Genomic DNA, 16,365 nt, shown 5'->3' with positions numbered 1-16,365 from the left:
ATTATCCTCCCATTTGTGAGTCATCTACCTGCGGGTGTGGGTCTTGACTAAACCATGCTACCTGTCTCGTTGTGGTTGTTTTATGTCTTTAGCTGTAGGAGGTCTTTTCTGCTAGTCTTCAGCTCGATCTCATTGTAGGTTGTAATTTTGGTGTGCCCATGGGAGAACATGAGCTCGGGGTCTTCCCACTCTGCTGTCTTGATCCCTCACCTCCTTGTGTGTTACTGTACCATTCAGAATTCTTTTACTGTTTGATTTAATATGATCATTGGTTTCCTAGGGTTCACAGGTACACTATCATGACTTTGGCAGATAGAACTAATTATATTTGATTTTTTTTCAAGTCTTATGCCTATCCTGACTTTCCTTGTCTAACTGCATTGGCCTATACCTTCAAGGCAATGTTAAACTTTAGTGGAGGTAGTGGGTATCCTTGCCTTACTCCTGATCTTTACTGTTTCCCATTTAAGATACTGACTTTAGGACTAAGGTATATATATATGTTCTATCATGTTAGGGCGGTGTCCATTCTTATTTCCTTAAGAGGTTTTTGTTGTTTCATTGGTTTTTGTTTGTTTTTTGGAATTCAACAAAATTGAATTTTGTTAAAGTTTTTAAAGCACATATGGTTAAAGCATATAATTACATGGTTTTTCTTCTTAGTTCTTATGGGAATAACAACATGATTTTTCTTCCTAGATACAAACATGTTAAATTATATTAACAGATCTCTTAATGTTGAACCATAGTTGCATTATTTTCAACACTACTTGACCGTGGTTTATAATTTTCTTAATTTTCTGTGTTCTAAAGTTTGGACTTTTAAATTCAATATTTGTAAATAACATTAGTCTATAATTTTATCTTGTGTGTGGCATTTAATCAACGAGTAGTATCAATGTTAACATGCATCATAAAATGAATGTAGAAGTTTACCTTCATTTCTCTGTAGTCTGAAATGATTTATGCAGAATACGACAGTCTTTTAAATATCTGGTAGAATTCTCTTGTGAAAACATCTGAGCTTGGTATTTTGATACGGGATAGTTGTTGTTTTTTAATAGCATTCTATATTTCATCCTTCAAATTGATTTGTTAAACTTTTTATCTTCAAGAGGTGGTCAATTTTGGTCTACTATATTGTCATAAGACATTATTCATTTTATTAGGTTTATAGTTTTTGCATGGCACTATGGAACTAAAATAACTGTTTTATGACCTTCTGGCTTCCTCTGTGTTAACAGCTACTTTTCTCTTATTATTTCTTACACTTACATATTTTTGCCTTCTCCTTCCTACACACTTTAAAAATTAAATTTCCTAGTGGTTTGTCTATGTTCTGACTTTATTCGAAGAAACTGAATTTTTATTTTGATCTACTATTCTAGTTCTCTACTTCATTACTTCTTGCTTTTATCTTTATTATTTTTTTCTTTGTGGTTTCTTTTGTTCTTTTTCTAACTTAAAGGGGAAATTTAAAAAATTAATTTAATTCAGTTTATTGTTTAATTTTATTGATATAGACTTTAGGACTATAAATTTTCATTGGATATATGGATTTTCCTTGGGAATATACCACAGATTCTAAACATGTAGCAATTCTGTAATTTATGTGATTCTCTTATACCCAAGCATTGCTAAATATAAGGTTTTAAGGTTTCTAGGTAGGAAATTATGGAGTTTGGGTCCAAACCCGCAATCATGGCACAGAAAGGGGAAGATGTAAGAGATTACAATTTGACTGAGGAGCAGAAGGCGATCAAGGCCAAGTATCCTCCAGTCAGTCGGAAGTACGAGTATTTGGATCATACAGCCGATGTCCAGTTACATGCTTGGGGAGACACTCTGGAGGAAGCTTTTAAACAATGTGCAATGGCCATGTTTGGTTTACATACCAGATACTGGGACTGTGGAGCCCCTGCAAACAACAGAAGTAGAAACCCAAGGCGATGACTTACAGTCTCTTCTGTTTCACTTTTTGGATGAGTGGCTTTATAAATTCAGTGCTGATGAATTCTTCATACCCCGGGAAGTCAAAGTATTTAATATCGACCAAAGAAATTTCAAAATACAGTCAATTGGGTGGGGAGAAGAATTCTCATTGTCCAATCACCCTCAGGGAACTGAAGTCAAAGCAATAACGTACTCAGCAATGCAGGTCTATAATGAAGAGAAGCCAGAAGTTTTTGTGACCATTGACATTTAAGATACCAAAAAAAAAAAAAAGAGATTCGTATGAAGAACTGTTTTTTTCTCTTCCTTTTGATAAAATACCATGATATAAACTCTGCATGGAGAATTTACATATGGAGTTTTGCAGAACAGAAATTTTTTTGACTTAAAGTGTAACTTTCAGAAATGAAAAATCAAGGTACAGCCTTGGTCTTTGCTACCCAAATAATCAAACTTTAAATAATTCTTTAAGTGGCAAGTATGGCTTCTCCTTCGTTAATTCCCCTTTGTAGCAGCAGGTGCCTTACACCTTTCCAACGGAATGCAAGTCCTCCAGCCTGGTCCCAAGAACGATCACTGATGTAAGAGCAGCCCGACAGACACTGAAGCCCCTGTACTGTTACTGAAAGCACCTTGGAAAAAATGTAATTTGAGAAATCCTACAACCAGTATTTTGCTTTTCTTCCAATGTGGTTAACACATATATTTTCTATATGTACATTAAAAGAGGTTGTGTTTGGGGAAAAAAATTATGCCAATTATCAAATTATTGCATCTCAAATCTAAAATCACTCTTCATTGCCTGCTTTGTGAAAATGGATTGAGCCTTTTAAATATTGTGCCTTTGCCAGTAAGCACTTGTTTAGCTTTAAGGGTAGAGGGCACTGGAGAGACACCACAGGAGGAATTCCCAGTTGCCCTTGGCTGCGGTAGCATGGGTCACCTTCGGGCCAGGTTCCTGTGACGTGCGCAGTCTGTGCATTGCCTAGCTCCTGTAGCAAGACAGCTTCTCTCATGCGGCTCCTTTAGGACACACAATTGCTTCAACACCAGGTTCCTGCAATGGCAGCAGCTTCCTTAAGATCGAGCTCCTGCAATACACAGAAGCCAACACCTAGCAAGCAACAGCTTCCCCAGGCACTCCCTCTCAGGTATTCGGAGCAGAATGGCTCTGGTAAGACAATTTCTAGCACCCTATAGGATGGATTTCTAGCCAGTCCTGGGGAGTGGATTTCCAGCAATTTCACTGGTGTGACACAACAGTAACCATTCTGCATGCATGCACGCTAAGTCTCATGAGTTGTGTCCAACCCTTTGTGACCCCATGGACTATATAGCTTGCTAGGCTCCTTTGTCCATGGGGATTCTCCAGGTAAGAATATAGAAAATTTTTTTTCCAAAAAATTGAAATGCTATTGATACCGGGTGACACAGTAGTAAAGAATCTGCCTGCCAGTGGGGGAGAAGCAGGTTCACCCCTGGGCCAGGAAGATCCCCTGTAGAAGGGAATGGCAACCCGCTCCAGGGTCCTTGCCTGGGAAATCACATGGACAGAGGAGCCTGATAGGCTACAGTCCATGGGGTTGCAAACAGCCAGACACAAGTGAGTAACAGCATGCATGAACACATTGATACTAAAACTAAAGAAAAAATGTTAAGAAAAATAAATATAGACAAATATCCTTCACAAACATAGATGAAAAAATTCCAAACATAATTTTAGCAAGGTGAATCTAATAGTATATAAAGAGGACAACCATCGTGATTAAGTCAGATTTAACCAAGGTTTAATATTTGAAAATTAAGCAGCATAATCCATCATAAAGTGTTAGTCACTCAGTCATGTCCAACTCTTTGTGATCCCATGGACTGTTGCCCACCAGGCTCCTCTGTCCATGGAATTCTCCAGGCAAGAATACTGGAGTGGGTTGCCATTTCCTTCTCCAATAAACTAAAAATGAAAAGCCATGTAACTATCCCAAAGCATTTGACAAACCATTTTTTATTAAAAATAAAAGCTGTAAACTATGAATGGAAATGGTCAAACAGGAGATGGCAAGAGTGAACATTGACATTCTAGGAATCAGCGAACTAAGATGGACTAGAATGGGTGAATTTAACTCAGATGACCATTATATCTACTACTGTGGGCAGGAATCCCTTAGAAGAAATGGAGTAGCCATCGTAGTCAACAAAAGAGTCCGAAATGCAGTACTCGGATGCAATCTCAAAAATGACAGAATGATTTCTGTTCATTTCCAAGGCAAGCCATTCAGTATCATGGTAATCCAAGTCTATGCCCCAACCAGTAATGCTGAAGAAGCTGAAGTTGAACAGTTCTATGAAGACCTACAAGAACTTCTAGAACTAATACCCAAAAAAGATGTCCTTTTCCTTATAGGGGACTGGAATGCAAAAGTAGGAAGTTAAGAAACACCTGGACAAACAGGCAAATTTGGCCTTGGAGTACAGAATGAAGCAGGGCAAAGGCTAACAGAGTTCTGCCAAGAGAACGCACTGGTCATAGCAAATACCCTCTTCCAACAACACAAGAGAAGACTCTACACATGGACATCACCAGATGGTCAACACCGAAATCAGATTGATTATATTCTTTGCAGCCAAATATGGAGAAGTTCTATACAGTCAGCAAAAACAAGACTGGGAGCAGACTGTGGCTCAGATCGTGAACTCCTTATTGCCAAATTCAGACTTAAATTGAAGAAAGTGGGGAATACCACTAGACCATTCAGGTATGACTTAAATCAAATCTCTTATGACTATACAGTGGAAGTGAGAAGTAGATTTAAGGGACTAGATCTGATAGACAGAGTGCCTGATGAACTATGGATGGAGATTTGTGACATTGTACAGGAGGCAGGAAGCAAGACCATCCCCAAGAAAAAGAAATGCAAAAAAGCAAAATGGCTGTCTGAGGATGCCTTACAAATAGCTGTGAAATGAAAAGAAAAGCAAAGGAGAAAAGGAAAGATATTCCCATTTGAATGCAGAGATCCAAAGAATAGCAAGGAGAGATAAGAAAGTCTTTCTCAGCAATCAATGCAAAGAAATAGAAGAAAACAATAGAATGGGAAAGACTAGAGATCTCTTTAAGAAAATCAGAGATACCAAGGGAACATTTCATGCAAAGATGGGCTCCATAAAGGGCAGAAATGGTATGGACCTAACAGAAGCAGAAGATATTAAGAAGAGGTGGCAAGAATACACAGAAGAACTGTACAAAAAAGATCTTCACGACCCAGATAATCACGAAGGTGTGATCACTCACACTCACCTAGAGCTGGACATCCTGGAATGTGAAGTCAGATGGGCCTTAGGAAGCATCACTACGAACAAAGCTAGTGGAGGTGATGGAAGTCCAGTTGAGCTACTTCAAATCCTAAAAGATGATGCTGTGAAAGTGCTACACTCAATATGCCAGCAAATTTGGAAAACTCAGCACTGGCCACAGGACCGGAAAAGGTCAGTTTTCACTCCAATCCCAAAGAAAGGTAATGCCAAAGAATGCTCAAACTACCACACAATTTCACTCATCTCACACGCTAGTAAAGTAATGCTCAAAATTCTCCAAGCCAGGCTTCATCAATATGTGAACTGTGCACTTCCAGATGTTTAAGCTGGTTTTAGAAAAGGCAGAGGAAGCAGAGATCAAATTGCCAACATCCGCTGGATCATTGAAAAAGCAAGACAGTTCCAGAAAAACATCTATTTCTGCTTTATTGACTATGCCAAAGCCTTTGACTGTGTGGATCACAATAAACTGTGGAAAATTCTCAAAGAAACGGGAATACCAGACCATCTGACCTGCCTCCTGAGAAACCTATATACAGGTCAGGAAGCAACAGTTAGAACTGGACATGGAACAACAGACTGGTTCCAAGTAGGAAAAGAAGTACGTCAAGGCTGTATATTGTCACCCTGCTTATTTAACTTATATGCAGAGTACATCATGAGAAATGCTGGGCTGGAGGAAGCACAAACTGGAATCAAGATTGCTGGGAGAAATATCAGTAACCTCAGATATGCAGATGACACCACCCTTATGGCAGAAAGTGAAGAAGAACCAAAGAGCCTCTTGATGAAAGTGAAAGAGGAGAGTGAAAAAGTTGGCTTAAAGCTCAACATTCAGAAAACTAAGATCATGGCATCTGGTCCCATCACTTCATGGCAAATAGATGGGGAAAGAGTGAAAACAGTGGCTGACTTTATTTTTCTGGGCTCCCAAATCACTGCAGATGGTGATTGCAGCCATGAAATTAAAAGACGTTTACTCCTTGGAAGGAAAGTTATGACCAACCTAGATAGCATATTAAAAAGCAGAGACATTACTTTGCCACCAAAGGTCCATCTAGTCAAGGCTATGGTTTTTCCAGTGGTCATGTATGGATGTGAGAGTTGGACTATAAAGAAAGCTGAGTGCCAAAGAACTGATGCTTTTGAACTATGGTGTTGGAGAAGACTCTTGAGAGTCCCTTGGACTGCAAGGAGATCCAACCAGTCCATCCTAAAGGGGATCAGTCCTGGGTGTTCATTGGAAGGACTGATGTTGAAGCTGAAACTCCAATACTTTGGCCACCTGATGTGGAGAGCTGACTCATTGGAAAAGACCCTGATGCTGGGAAAGATTGAAGGCAGGAGAAGAGGGGGACGACAGAGGATGAGATGGTTGGATGACATCACTGACACAATGGACATGGGTCTGGGTGGACTCCTGGTAATGGACAGGGAGGCCTGGCATGCTGCAGTTCATGGTGTTGCAAAGATTCTGACATGACTGAGTGACTGAACTGAACTGATGAATGGAAAGGAACTTCTTCAATCTAAAAAGGGCATCTATTAAAAACCTACAGCTAATTCTTACAACTCAGCAACAAAAGGAAAAGCCAACTTAAAGAAACATAGAGCTAGGTGGCATTTTAGAGGTTTCTAGGGGCTTGGAGGAAGAGGAATGGAGACTGGCTACTTAATGGTCACCAGGTTTCCTATTGCGAAGATTAAAAAGTTCTGAAACCAAATCATAGTAATGTTTCCAAAACATGAATGCTCTTAATGCCACTGAATTGAACACTTGAAAATGATAAATAGCATATTATGTGTATTTTGTCAGACTATTTAAAAATAATCCTAGAGCTGGCATCATACTTAATGGTGAAGTGGAATGGAACAAGTAAGGATATTTGTACATTGTCATGCCTACTAACCAATGAAATTAGACAAGGAACAAAAGCATATACCAATTGGAAAAGAAGAAGTAAAATTCTCTTTATCCACAGATAACCTGAGCATCTATTTAGTAAATCCAATGGAATCTCTAAAAAACTACTAGAAGTGACCAATGATTTAGCAAGATTGCACAATATCAACATCCAAAAATAAATTGTATATCCATATGCTAGCAACAAACATGCAGTAATTGGAGCTATAAAAACACTATTGTTATTGATAACATCAGAAAATGAAGTCTCTAGGGATACATCTGACAAAAGACCCACAAGACTTGTGTATTTATGGAGTTCTCTGGCAGTCAGTGGTTAGGACCTGGTGCTTTCACTGTCGCGAGCCTGGGTTCAGTGCCCAGCGAGGGAACTAAGATTCTACAAGTGGCGCGGTGCAGCCAAAAAAAGAAAAAAAGCCTGTGTACTTAAAATTACAGAGCATTATTGAGAGAAATTAAAGACTAAAAAAGATATAAACAATATATATACTGTGTTCCTGCTTCAAAAGATTCTGTATTGTTCCTGTGTCAATTTTCCCAGTCTATTTATAGAGTCAATGTTAATTCAATCAAAATCACTACAGGGTATTGTTTGCTTTAAAAAAATCATTGAAAAGATGATTCTAAAATTAGCATGGAACTGCAAAGAACAAAGAATAGTCAAAACTACTTTGAAAGGAAAAAACAAAGTTGAAGGATTAATACAATCTGATTTCAAGACTTATTACTGGATAGGCAGAATGTGATCTTGGTATCAATATCAAATAAATCAGTGAAACAGGGTAGAGAGTCTAGAAATAGACTTACACATATATGGATAAATCTTTTTTAAAAAATTTTTAAAAAAATTTAAAAAAATTGAAGTACAGTTGATTTACAATGTTGTATTAGTTTCTGGTGTACAGCAAAGTGATTCAGTTACATGTATATACATATACATTTATGTGTGTATATTCTTTTCCATTATGATTTATTATAGGATATTGAATATAGTTTCCTGTGCTATACAGTAGGATCTTGTTGATTACCTATGCTATATATGATAGTTTGTATCTGCTAATCCCAAACTCCTAGTCTGTCCCTCCCCGTCTTTCCCCTTTGGTAACTGTAAGCTTGTTTTCTATGTCTGTCAGTCTGCTTGCATGTTATAAATAAATTAATTGGTATCATACTTTAGATTCCATATGTAAGTGATATCATATGATATCTTTCTGACTTATTTCACTTAGTATGATAATCTCTAGGTCCATTCATGTTGCTGCAAATGGCATAAAGTCTGAGTTGTATTCCACTGTGGGCTTCCCTGATGGCTCAGTGGTAAAGAAACTGCTTGCCAATGCAGGAGACAAGGGTTAATCCCTGAGTCGGGAAGATCCCCTGGAGAAGGAAATGGCAACCCACTCCAGTGTTCTTCCCTGCAAAATCCCATGCACAGAGGAGTCTGGCAAGCTACAAGTCCATGGGGTCACTAAAGAGTCAGTTGTGACTTAATGACTAAACAACAAGTATTCCACTGTGTGTATATATATATATCTATATATCTTCTTTATCCATTCATCTGTCAATGGACATATAGGTTGCTTCCATGTCTTAACTATTAAGAACTGGACAGATTTTTTTTTAAAGGTACAAAGGCAGTTCAGTGGAGAAAAGAGTCTTTCAACAAATGTTGCTAAATATTGATAGATGTATTTTTATATTCAAAACCAAATTCACACAAAAAATACTTTGATCCATATCTCACATAATATGCAAAAATTAATTCAAAATGGATAATAGACCTAAATGTGAAACCCCAGACTATAAAGGGCCAAGAAGAAAAAAAGGGAGAAAGTTTTTTGACTTTGATTTAGGCAAATTTTTTTTATATGACACCAAATAAATACATGATCTACAAAAGAACACACTGTACTTCATTAAAATTTTTAAATTGTTTTTTCAAAAGACATTCTTAAGAGAATAAAGAGAATTCTCTGGTGGTCCAGCGACTAAAACTCTGAACATATACCACCAAGGGCCCAGGTTCAATCCTTGGTCAGGGAACTAAGATCCCAGAAGCTGTATGGAGCAGCCAGTTAAAAAAGAGAGATGGAGAGAGAGTAAAAATATAAAGCAAAGACTAATTTGCAAATTAAATATTCGATAAAAGAGTTGTATCCAGAAAATACAGAGAACTTTCAAAGCTCAAGAATAAGAAACTCAGCATACAAATGGGCAAAAGATTTGACCATACACTTTACAAAAGAAGATACACAAATGGTAAATAATAACAGGAGAAGATGTTCAATGTCGTTAGTCATTAGGAAAGCAAAAACTGAAACTACAGAGAGATAGTCACTAAACACTTATTGGTGGTGCTTGTGGTTTAGTCTCTCAGTCATGTCCAACTTTTGTGATGCTATGGACTGTAGCCCACCAGACTCCTCTGTTCATGGGATTCTCCAGGCAAGAATACTGGAGTGGGTTGCCATTTCCTTCTCCAGGTGATCTTCCTGACCCAGGAATCGAACACAGGTCTCCTGTGTTGCAGGCAGATTCTTTACCAACTAAGCTATTAGACCTGACCCAAACCAAGTGTTGGTGATGACATAGAGGAACTGGAGTTTTCACATAATACTAATGGGAATCTAAATGATAAGGCCACTTTGGAAAATAGTTTGGTAGCTTCTTTAAAAAACAAAACAAAACATAAAAACATGACTATATGTTCCATTCATTCTACTACTAGGCACTTAGCCAGTAAAAAGAAAAAGATGTGCCTATACATAGACTTTACAACTTTACTTGTAATCATGAAACGTTGGAAACATCCCAAAAGTTCAACAAGTGATTGGACAAACTGGCGTTTCCCTACCATGGGAAACTATTCAGTATTTAAAAGGAATAAACCCTAGTGCTTGCTTCAGCAGCACATATAATAAAATTGGAACGTCACAAAGAAGATTAGCATGGCCCCTGCACAAGGAGATGGCTTCCCAGGTGGCACTAGTGGTAAAGAACCCACCTGCCAATGCAGGAGACATAAGAGACTTGGGTTGGATCCCTGGGTTGGACTCTGCTTTTTATTTTTACTCTCTCTTCATCTCTCTTTTTAACTGGCTGCACCAGGCAGCTTCTGGGATCTTATTTCCCTGAAAAAGGATTGAAACTGGGCCCTTGGTGGTGAATGTGCAGAGTCCTAATCTAGTCCCATGGACAGAGGAGCCTGGCTGGCTACAGTCCATAGGGCTGCAAAGAGTTGGACACAACTGTAGGGACTTAGCACACATGCTGAGCAAGGATGACAAAAAAAGGGAATGAACCCTAAAATTCGGATGAATCTCAAAGTAATAATGCTGAATGAAAGAAGTCATACAAAAGAGAGTACATATCGTGTGGTTTCATTTACAGAAACTTTTGGAAAATGCAAAGTAATCTGTAGTGACATAAGGCAGATGACTGATTGCCTGGGGACAGGTGACTTGGAAGATACAGTGAACAAGGATTACAGAAATTGGACTATAGAATGGTACTATAGTACATCCAATTTTTCAAGTCTCGAACTTAAGAGTTATTAGTGATTCCTCCATCTTCCTTGCCTCTTGCATCCAGGGATTACCAAGGGATATGAAGAAACTTTTGGGGGTGATGAATGAATATATTGATTGTGGTAATGGTTTCACAGGTGTATATATTTGTTAAACTTATAAAGGTATACACTCTAAGTATGTGCAGGTTTGTTGTTAAAGTTTTTTTAAATCATGCTGGCTGCTGACTAGAGAATGAATTATAGGAGAAGGCAAGAAAGAGTGCAGGAAAGCAAGTTGGGAGAATATTGTAGCAGCCAAAGTGAGAGATGATGGTGGCAACAGAGACAGAAAAAGAGGAGAGATTCAGAATATATTTAATGGATAGACTATAAAGGATTTGATAATGGGCTGGGTGCAAGAGGTGAGGAACATGGGGGAATCACTAATAACTCTTAAGTTCGAGACTTGAAAAATTGGATGGACTATAGTGCCATTTCTAGAGGATGAAAAAGACTAAAGTAAAAACAGGTTGGCAGAGAATATGGAGAATCAAGTTTTGTCAAGAACATGTGTTCTGTGAAATTCCATCTGTGGACCAAACTGCCTCAGGAAATGCCTGATGCCTGCATTAAAAATGCTGGTTCCATGACTCCACCACAGACCTACTGAATCAGAATTTCTGAGAAATTATGATTAAAAAAATATATTTATTTGGTTGTGCTGGGTCTTAGTTGCAGCATGCAAGATCGTCAGTCTTCATTATGGCATAAAGGATCTTTGGTTGTGACATGTGAACTCTTAGTTGCAGCATCTGGGATCTAGTTCCCTGACCAGGGATCCAACCCAAGCCTTCTGCATTGTGAGTGTGGAGTCTTAGCCACTGGACCACCAGGGAAGTCCCAGTAACATAAACTTTTTATCAAAGTTTAGAACTTTCATGCTTGAAAGGGCACTATCAACAAAATTAGAAAATAATTCACAATGGGAGAAAATATTTGCAAATCATATATCTGCTAAGGGATGTGTTATCAGAATATATGAAAAACCCTTATTACTCAATATAAAAAGACAAATAATCCTATTTTTAAATGGGCAAATGATCTTAGTAGACATTTTTCCAAAAGCAGATATACAAATCATCAGTAAGTACATGAAAAGACACTCAACATTATTAGTCATTGGGGAAATGCATGTAACTCAATGAGATATTCTTGTTGTTCAGTCACTCAGTCATGTCTGACTCTTTGTGACCCTATGGATTGCAACATGCCAGGCTTCCCTGTCCTTCATCAACTCCTGGAGCTTACTCAAATTCATGTCCATTGAGTCGGTGATGCCATCTAACCATCTCATCCTCTGTCATCCTCTTCTCCTCCTGCCCTCAATCTTTCCCAGCAATAGGGTCTTTTCCCATGAGTCAGCTGTTCGCATCAGGTGGCCAAAGTATGGAGCTTCAGCTTCAGTATCAGTCCTTCCAATGAATCAGTTCAACCCAAGGGTTGATTTCCTTTAGGACTGACTGGTTTGACCTCCTTGCTGTCCAAGGGACTCTCAAGAGTTTTCTCCAACACCACAGTTTGACGGCATTAATGAAAAAGGTGCTCAGACGTTTTTATTGTCCACCTCTCACATCCATACATGACTACTGGAAAAACCATAGCTTTGACTCTATGGACCTTTGTAAGCAATTATTAGTCATTGGGGAAATGCAAGTCAAAATCTCAATGAGATATTCTACATACCCAAAATGGCTGCACCATTTTATATCCTCTTATAAATTGCTAATGAGAATATAAAGTGGTATGATCTTCTTGGAAAATACAGTTTGCCAATTCCTCAGAAACTTAGAGTTACCATATGAGCAAGCAATTTCACTGCTAGGTATATGCCCAGAACAATTGAAAACCTACATTCACACAAAAACTTGTACATGAATGTCATACCAACTTTATTCATAATAGCCAAAAGTGGAAACAACCTAAATGCTCATCAGCTGATGTAAGATAAACAAAATGTAGTATATCCACACAACAGAATATTGTTCAGTCATAAAAGAATGAAGTACTGATACATGCTACAACATGAACTTGGAAAACATTATGCCACATGAAGGAAACCAGTCACAAAAAACTTCATATGACTCCATTTGTATGAAAGGTCCGTTAGCAACTTTCAAATATGCAATATGGTATTAATTAAAGCCATCATGCATGATTTAAGGTGACTTACATCATTATGATTTATTTATTTATTTTATATCTGGAAGTTTGTATTGTTTGACTCCTTCACCCATTTTGCTAACACCCTACTTGCTGCCTCTGGCAACCACCTATCTGTTCCGTGAGTTTGATTTTTTTTTTTTAGATTTCACATATAAATAAGATCATATGGTATTTATCTTTCCATCTGACTTATTTCACATAGCAAATGCCCTCAAGGTCCATGTTATCACAGATGACAAAATCTTTTTTAATGGCTGGATAATATTCCATTGTATATATACACCACATTTTCTCTATCTATTCATCCATTGATGACACTATGGTTGTTTCCATACCTTGGCTATTGTAAACAGTGCTGCAGTGAACATGGGGTACATACATCTTTTCAAGTTAGTGTTTTTAATTTTCTTTGGATAAATATCTAGAGGTAGAATTTCTGCATTATATGGCAGTTTTATTCTTAATTTTTTGAGGAATCTCCGTACTGTTTTCCACAGTGGCACCACTGTTTACTTGAATCCTACCCTCTAAATTGGTGAAATATATGGAATATAAATTATATCTTAATAAAGATGTCATTAAAAACCAGAAAAGCACACACACACAGAAGGCTTGTTTCTATGGAACATCTTAAGTGGGTTGGTTCATGCAGTGAGTTTAGACAGGTCATGCTAGAACAGAGTAAAGAGGAGAGTTAATGAGTTCCCACAACGTTTATAGCATGTTATTGGTCCAGTTTTACAGGTGAGAAAACTGAGCTATACAGAAATTTAAGGTCATATAGCTAGTACAGGTCAGGTATCAGATTCTGTAGGGCCCTTAGCAGCCCTAATACTATCTCCTGGGAATGTGTCTCTGTTTTAAGATGAAAGCAAGGTGGAGAACATCTACAGCTAAGGATTTCTCAATGGCATTGCTCTCTCCTCAAGGTTGCCAAATCCTCAGTGCTCCTTGGGCTTCCTTGATACCTCAGTTGGTAAAGAATCCACCTGCAATTCAGGAGATCCCAGTTCAATTCCTGGGAAGATCTGCTAGAGAAGGAATAACCTACCCACTCCAGTATTCTTGGGCTTCCTTTGCAGCTCAGCTGGTAAAGAATCTGCCTGCAATGTGGGATACCTGGGTTCGATCCCTGGGTTGGGATGATCCCCTGGAGGAGGGAGGGAACGGCTACCCACTCCAATATTCTGACCTGGAGAATTCCATGGACTCTATGGTCCATGGGGCTGCAGAGTCCGACAGGACTTGGTTTCTTGGTTTAGAGCAAAATTTAGGACAAAGCAATCCCTTTGAAGCTATCAGTATGCAGGTTCTTTCCTTTGGGGAAGTGATGAAGTGATGTCTGTCTGGCTATATGAATACTTAGCTGAGGATGAACAGATAGAAGACTTTATGACACAGTATCTGAATATCAGAGCACCTTCTGAAAACTCACAAAGATGTCACTTGTATATAAGCTCCTTGAATGTTCATGAGTACCTAGGACAACACTCATTAGTCAGTATAAATTTACTATAGCAGACTTCTATTTCTCACAAGGCACTTTGTTTTCATGTAAGTATAGGGTTTTGTTTATTGGACATTCGTTTTAATCTGATTGTCAAATGAATACAAGGACTGAAATCTTTGCCTCCATTTTGGACTGTTTCTGTGAGCTACATTCCCATCCTGAGTCAAAGGGTATGAACATTTTTAAGTCTCCTGATCTGCAATCCAAATTGCTTTGCAAAAAGACTGAACCAATTTACACTCCCACCAGCAGTGTATGAAAATATATTTAAATGCAAATTCTAAGCTGCATAGAGCCACTTTCCTAGGTATTTTACTTGAAAAATTTTCTTTAATGCTAAGCAAAAGCTGACCCAGGACGTTAAAAAAAGAAATCTGATTATAAAAATGGAGCAGATAGTTAAAACAGCTCTTAGGCAGAAGTAAGCTTTAGAAAGACCCAAGCCAGGTGATAAAAAAAATTTTTAAGGCATCCTGGCACAATTCTAGAGGGACCATTAACAATTTGGCTTCAGACTGGGAGTGCAACGGCCAAGAATGTCGGGCGTGGTCAGTGTACCAAATTCTAGTTTAGAAAAAGCAGGGTATTTTATTTATTTACATTTCAATTTGTTCTAAGGACGATTTAGGACTCTTAAAGGCAGGGTCTTGAGAAGTAGCATTGTGTCTGAATAATCCTGTGAGGAGGAAACAAACCCACGCCCCCCTGAACTACGGTCCACGCTTATCTCTCGCAGCCCCGGATGCCTTGCCTCTGTAATCTCAGTCCAGTTTGCAACCACAAAGACTGCCTCTACGTCTAGTAATGGGGCACAGAGATTGCAGGGGGCAGGGGGATGGGGCGGGCAAGGAGAAGCCCGGACTTGGGATAGCAACCCACTGGACTCTACACAGATCCAAAAGGTGCTGGGACTTGAATCTTCAGCCAGGAGCACCCCTCCGCTGGGTACGTGGGAACCCGCCCGCGAGCCTTCCGTCACTACTCCTCCGTGCGCCACTCCCGCCCGCCCCCGACCCACGTCTACCAGAAGGAGAGGACGCTCGAGGAGGGGTCAGAAACTCGATTTCGCCCCTTTCCACTTTTCCTATTCACTTTTGCTCCGCCTGTCCTGCTCTCTCTCCCTCCGTCGCTTTCTCTGCTCATTCCCGTCTTTCCCTCTCCCTCCCCCACGCCCGCTTTCCCGGCTTCTTCCCTCGGGTTTGGGGGCCCCCTCCCGCCCGCCTCGCATCCCCTCCGCGCCTCCCCGCCTCCCGCCCCGCCCCTCCGCCCGCGGCCCCGCCCGCAGCCAATCAGCGCGCGGCCTCCCGCGGCCCCGCCCCCCGGCCGTTCCAGGAGGGCCCGGCGGAGCCCAGGCCTCGATGCGGAGGGCGGCGCCGCGGGGCGGGGGCCGATGGGGTCTGGCGGACGCGGGGCGCCGGCGCGGGGCTCGCCTGCACGCGGGAGCGCGGGGCTGTGAAGGCGTGAGGTGGGCGCCGCGGCCCGCCCGGGATGGGCCAGCCTCAGCCTGGCGAGGCCGAGCCGGAGGCGAGGGCGGCGCGCGGGCCGGGCCTGCTGGGCGGGCGGCCCGGGGACTGAGGTAGAAGTGGGCGCGGAGGAAGGGGCCGAGCCAAGGCGGTGGGTGGAGCGGAGAGGGGGGCGGAGGCTGGGCCGCGGCGGGCGAGCGGAGCGGAGCGCTGGTCCGGAGCTCGGCGGCGGCGGCGGCGGCGGCGGCGCCTGAGGAACCGGAGGCGGCGGCGGGCCCGGACGAGCGCCTGGAGGTGGCGGACGAGGCGCCGGGGGCCCCCATGGGCGGGTGTGTGGGCGCCCAGCACGACTCCTCGGGCAGCCTCAACGAGAACTCGGAGGGCACCGGAGGTAGGTGAGCGCCAGGGGGCAGCCTCGGCCCCCCATTGTTCCCGGCCGGGCCTGGCCACCTGTCCCGGCCCCTGCGGGCCT

The 16,365-nt window shown here is 40.8% G+C and overlaps 1 protein-coding gene and 2 pseudogenes across 1 annotated transcript in view; all 3 read left to right on the top strand.

Annotated features, from left to right (window-relative positions):
* Positions 1-1,621: 1,621 nt before the first annotated feature.
* On the top strand, positions 1,622-2,224 carry LOC133046539 (protein archease-like; annotated as a pseudogene).
* Positions 2,225-10,082: 7,858 nt separating this feature from the next.
* Positions 10,083-10,155, top strand: LOC133046881 (U6 spliceosomal RNA; annotated as a pseudogene).
* Positions 10,156-16,132: 5,977 nt separating this feature from the next.
* The window catches only part of UBTD2 (ubiquitin domain containing 2), a 58,771-nt gene continuing 58,538 nt past the window's right edge, over positions 16,133-16,365 (top strand). Inside the window, exon 1 of the mRNA XM_061129470.1 lies at positions 16,133-16,284. Within this exon, the coding sequence (XP_060985453.1) occupies positions 16,215-16,284 (70 nt within the window). The 5' untranslated portion in view covers positions 16,133-16,214. The remainder of the gene's footprint in view (positions 16,285-16,365) is intronic.

The sequence above is a fragment of the Dama dama genome, chromosome 25, assembly GCF_033118175.1.
Source record: "Dama dama isolate Ldn47 chromosome 25, ASM3311817v1, whole genome shotgun sequence".
NCBI classification, from domain to species: domain Eukaryota; kingdom Metazoa; phylum Chordata; class Mammalia; order Artiodactyla; family Cervidae; genus Dama; species Dama dama.
Note: the sequence above shows the minus strand (reverse complement) of the source record. Positions and strands in the feature narration are given on the sequence as shown.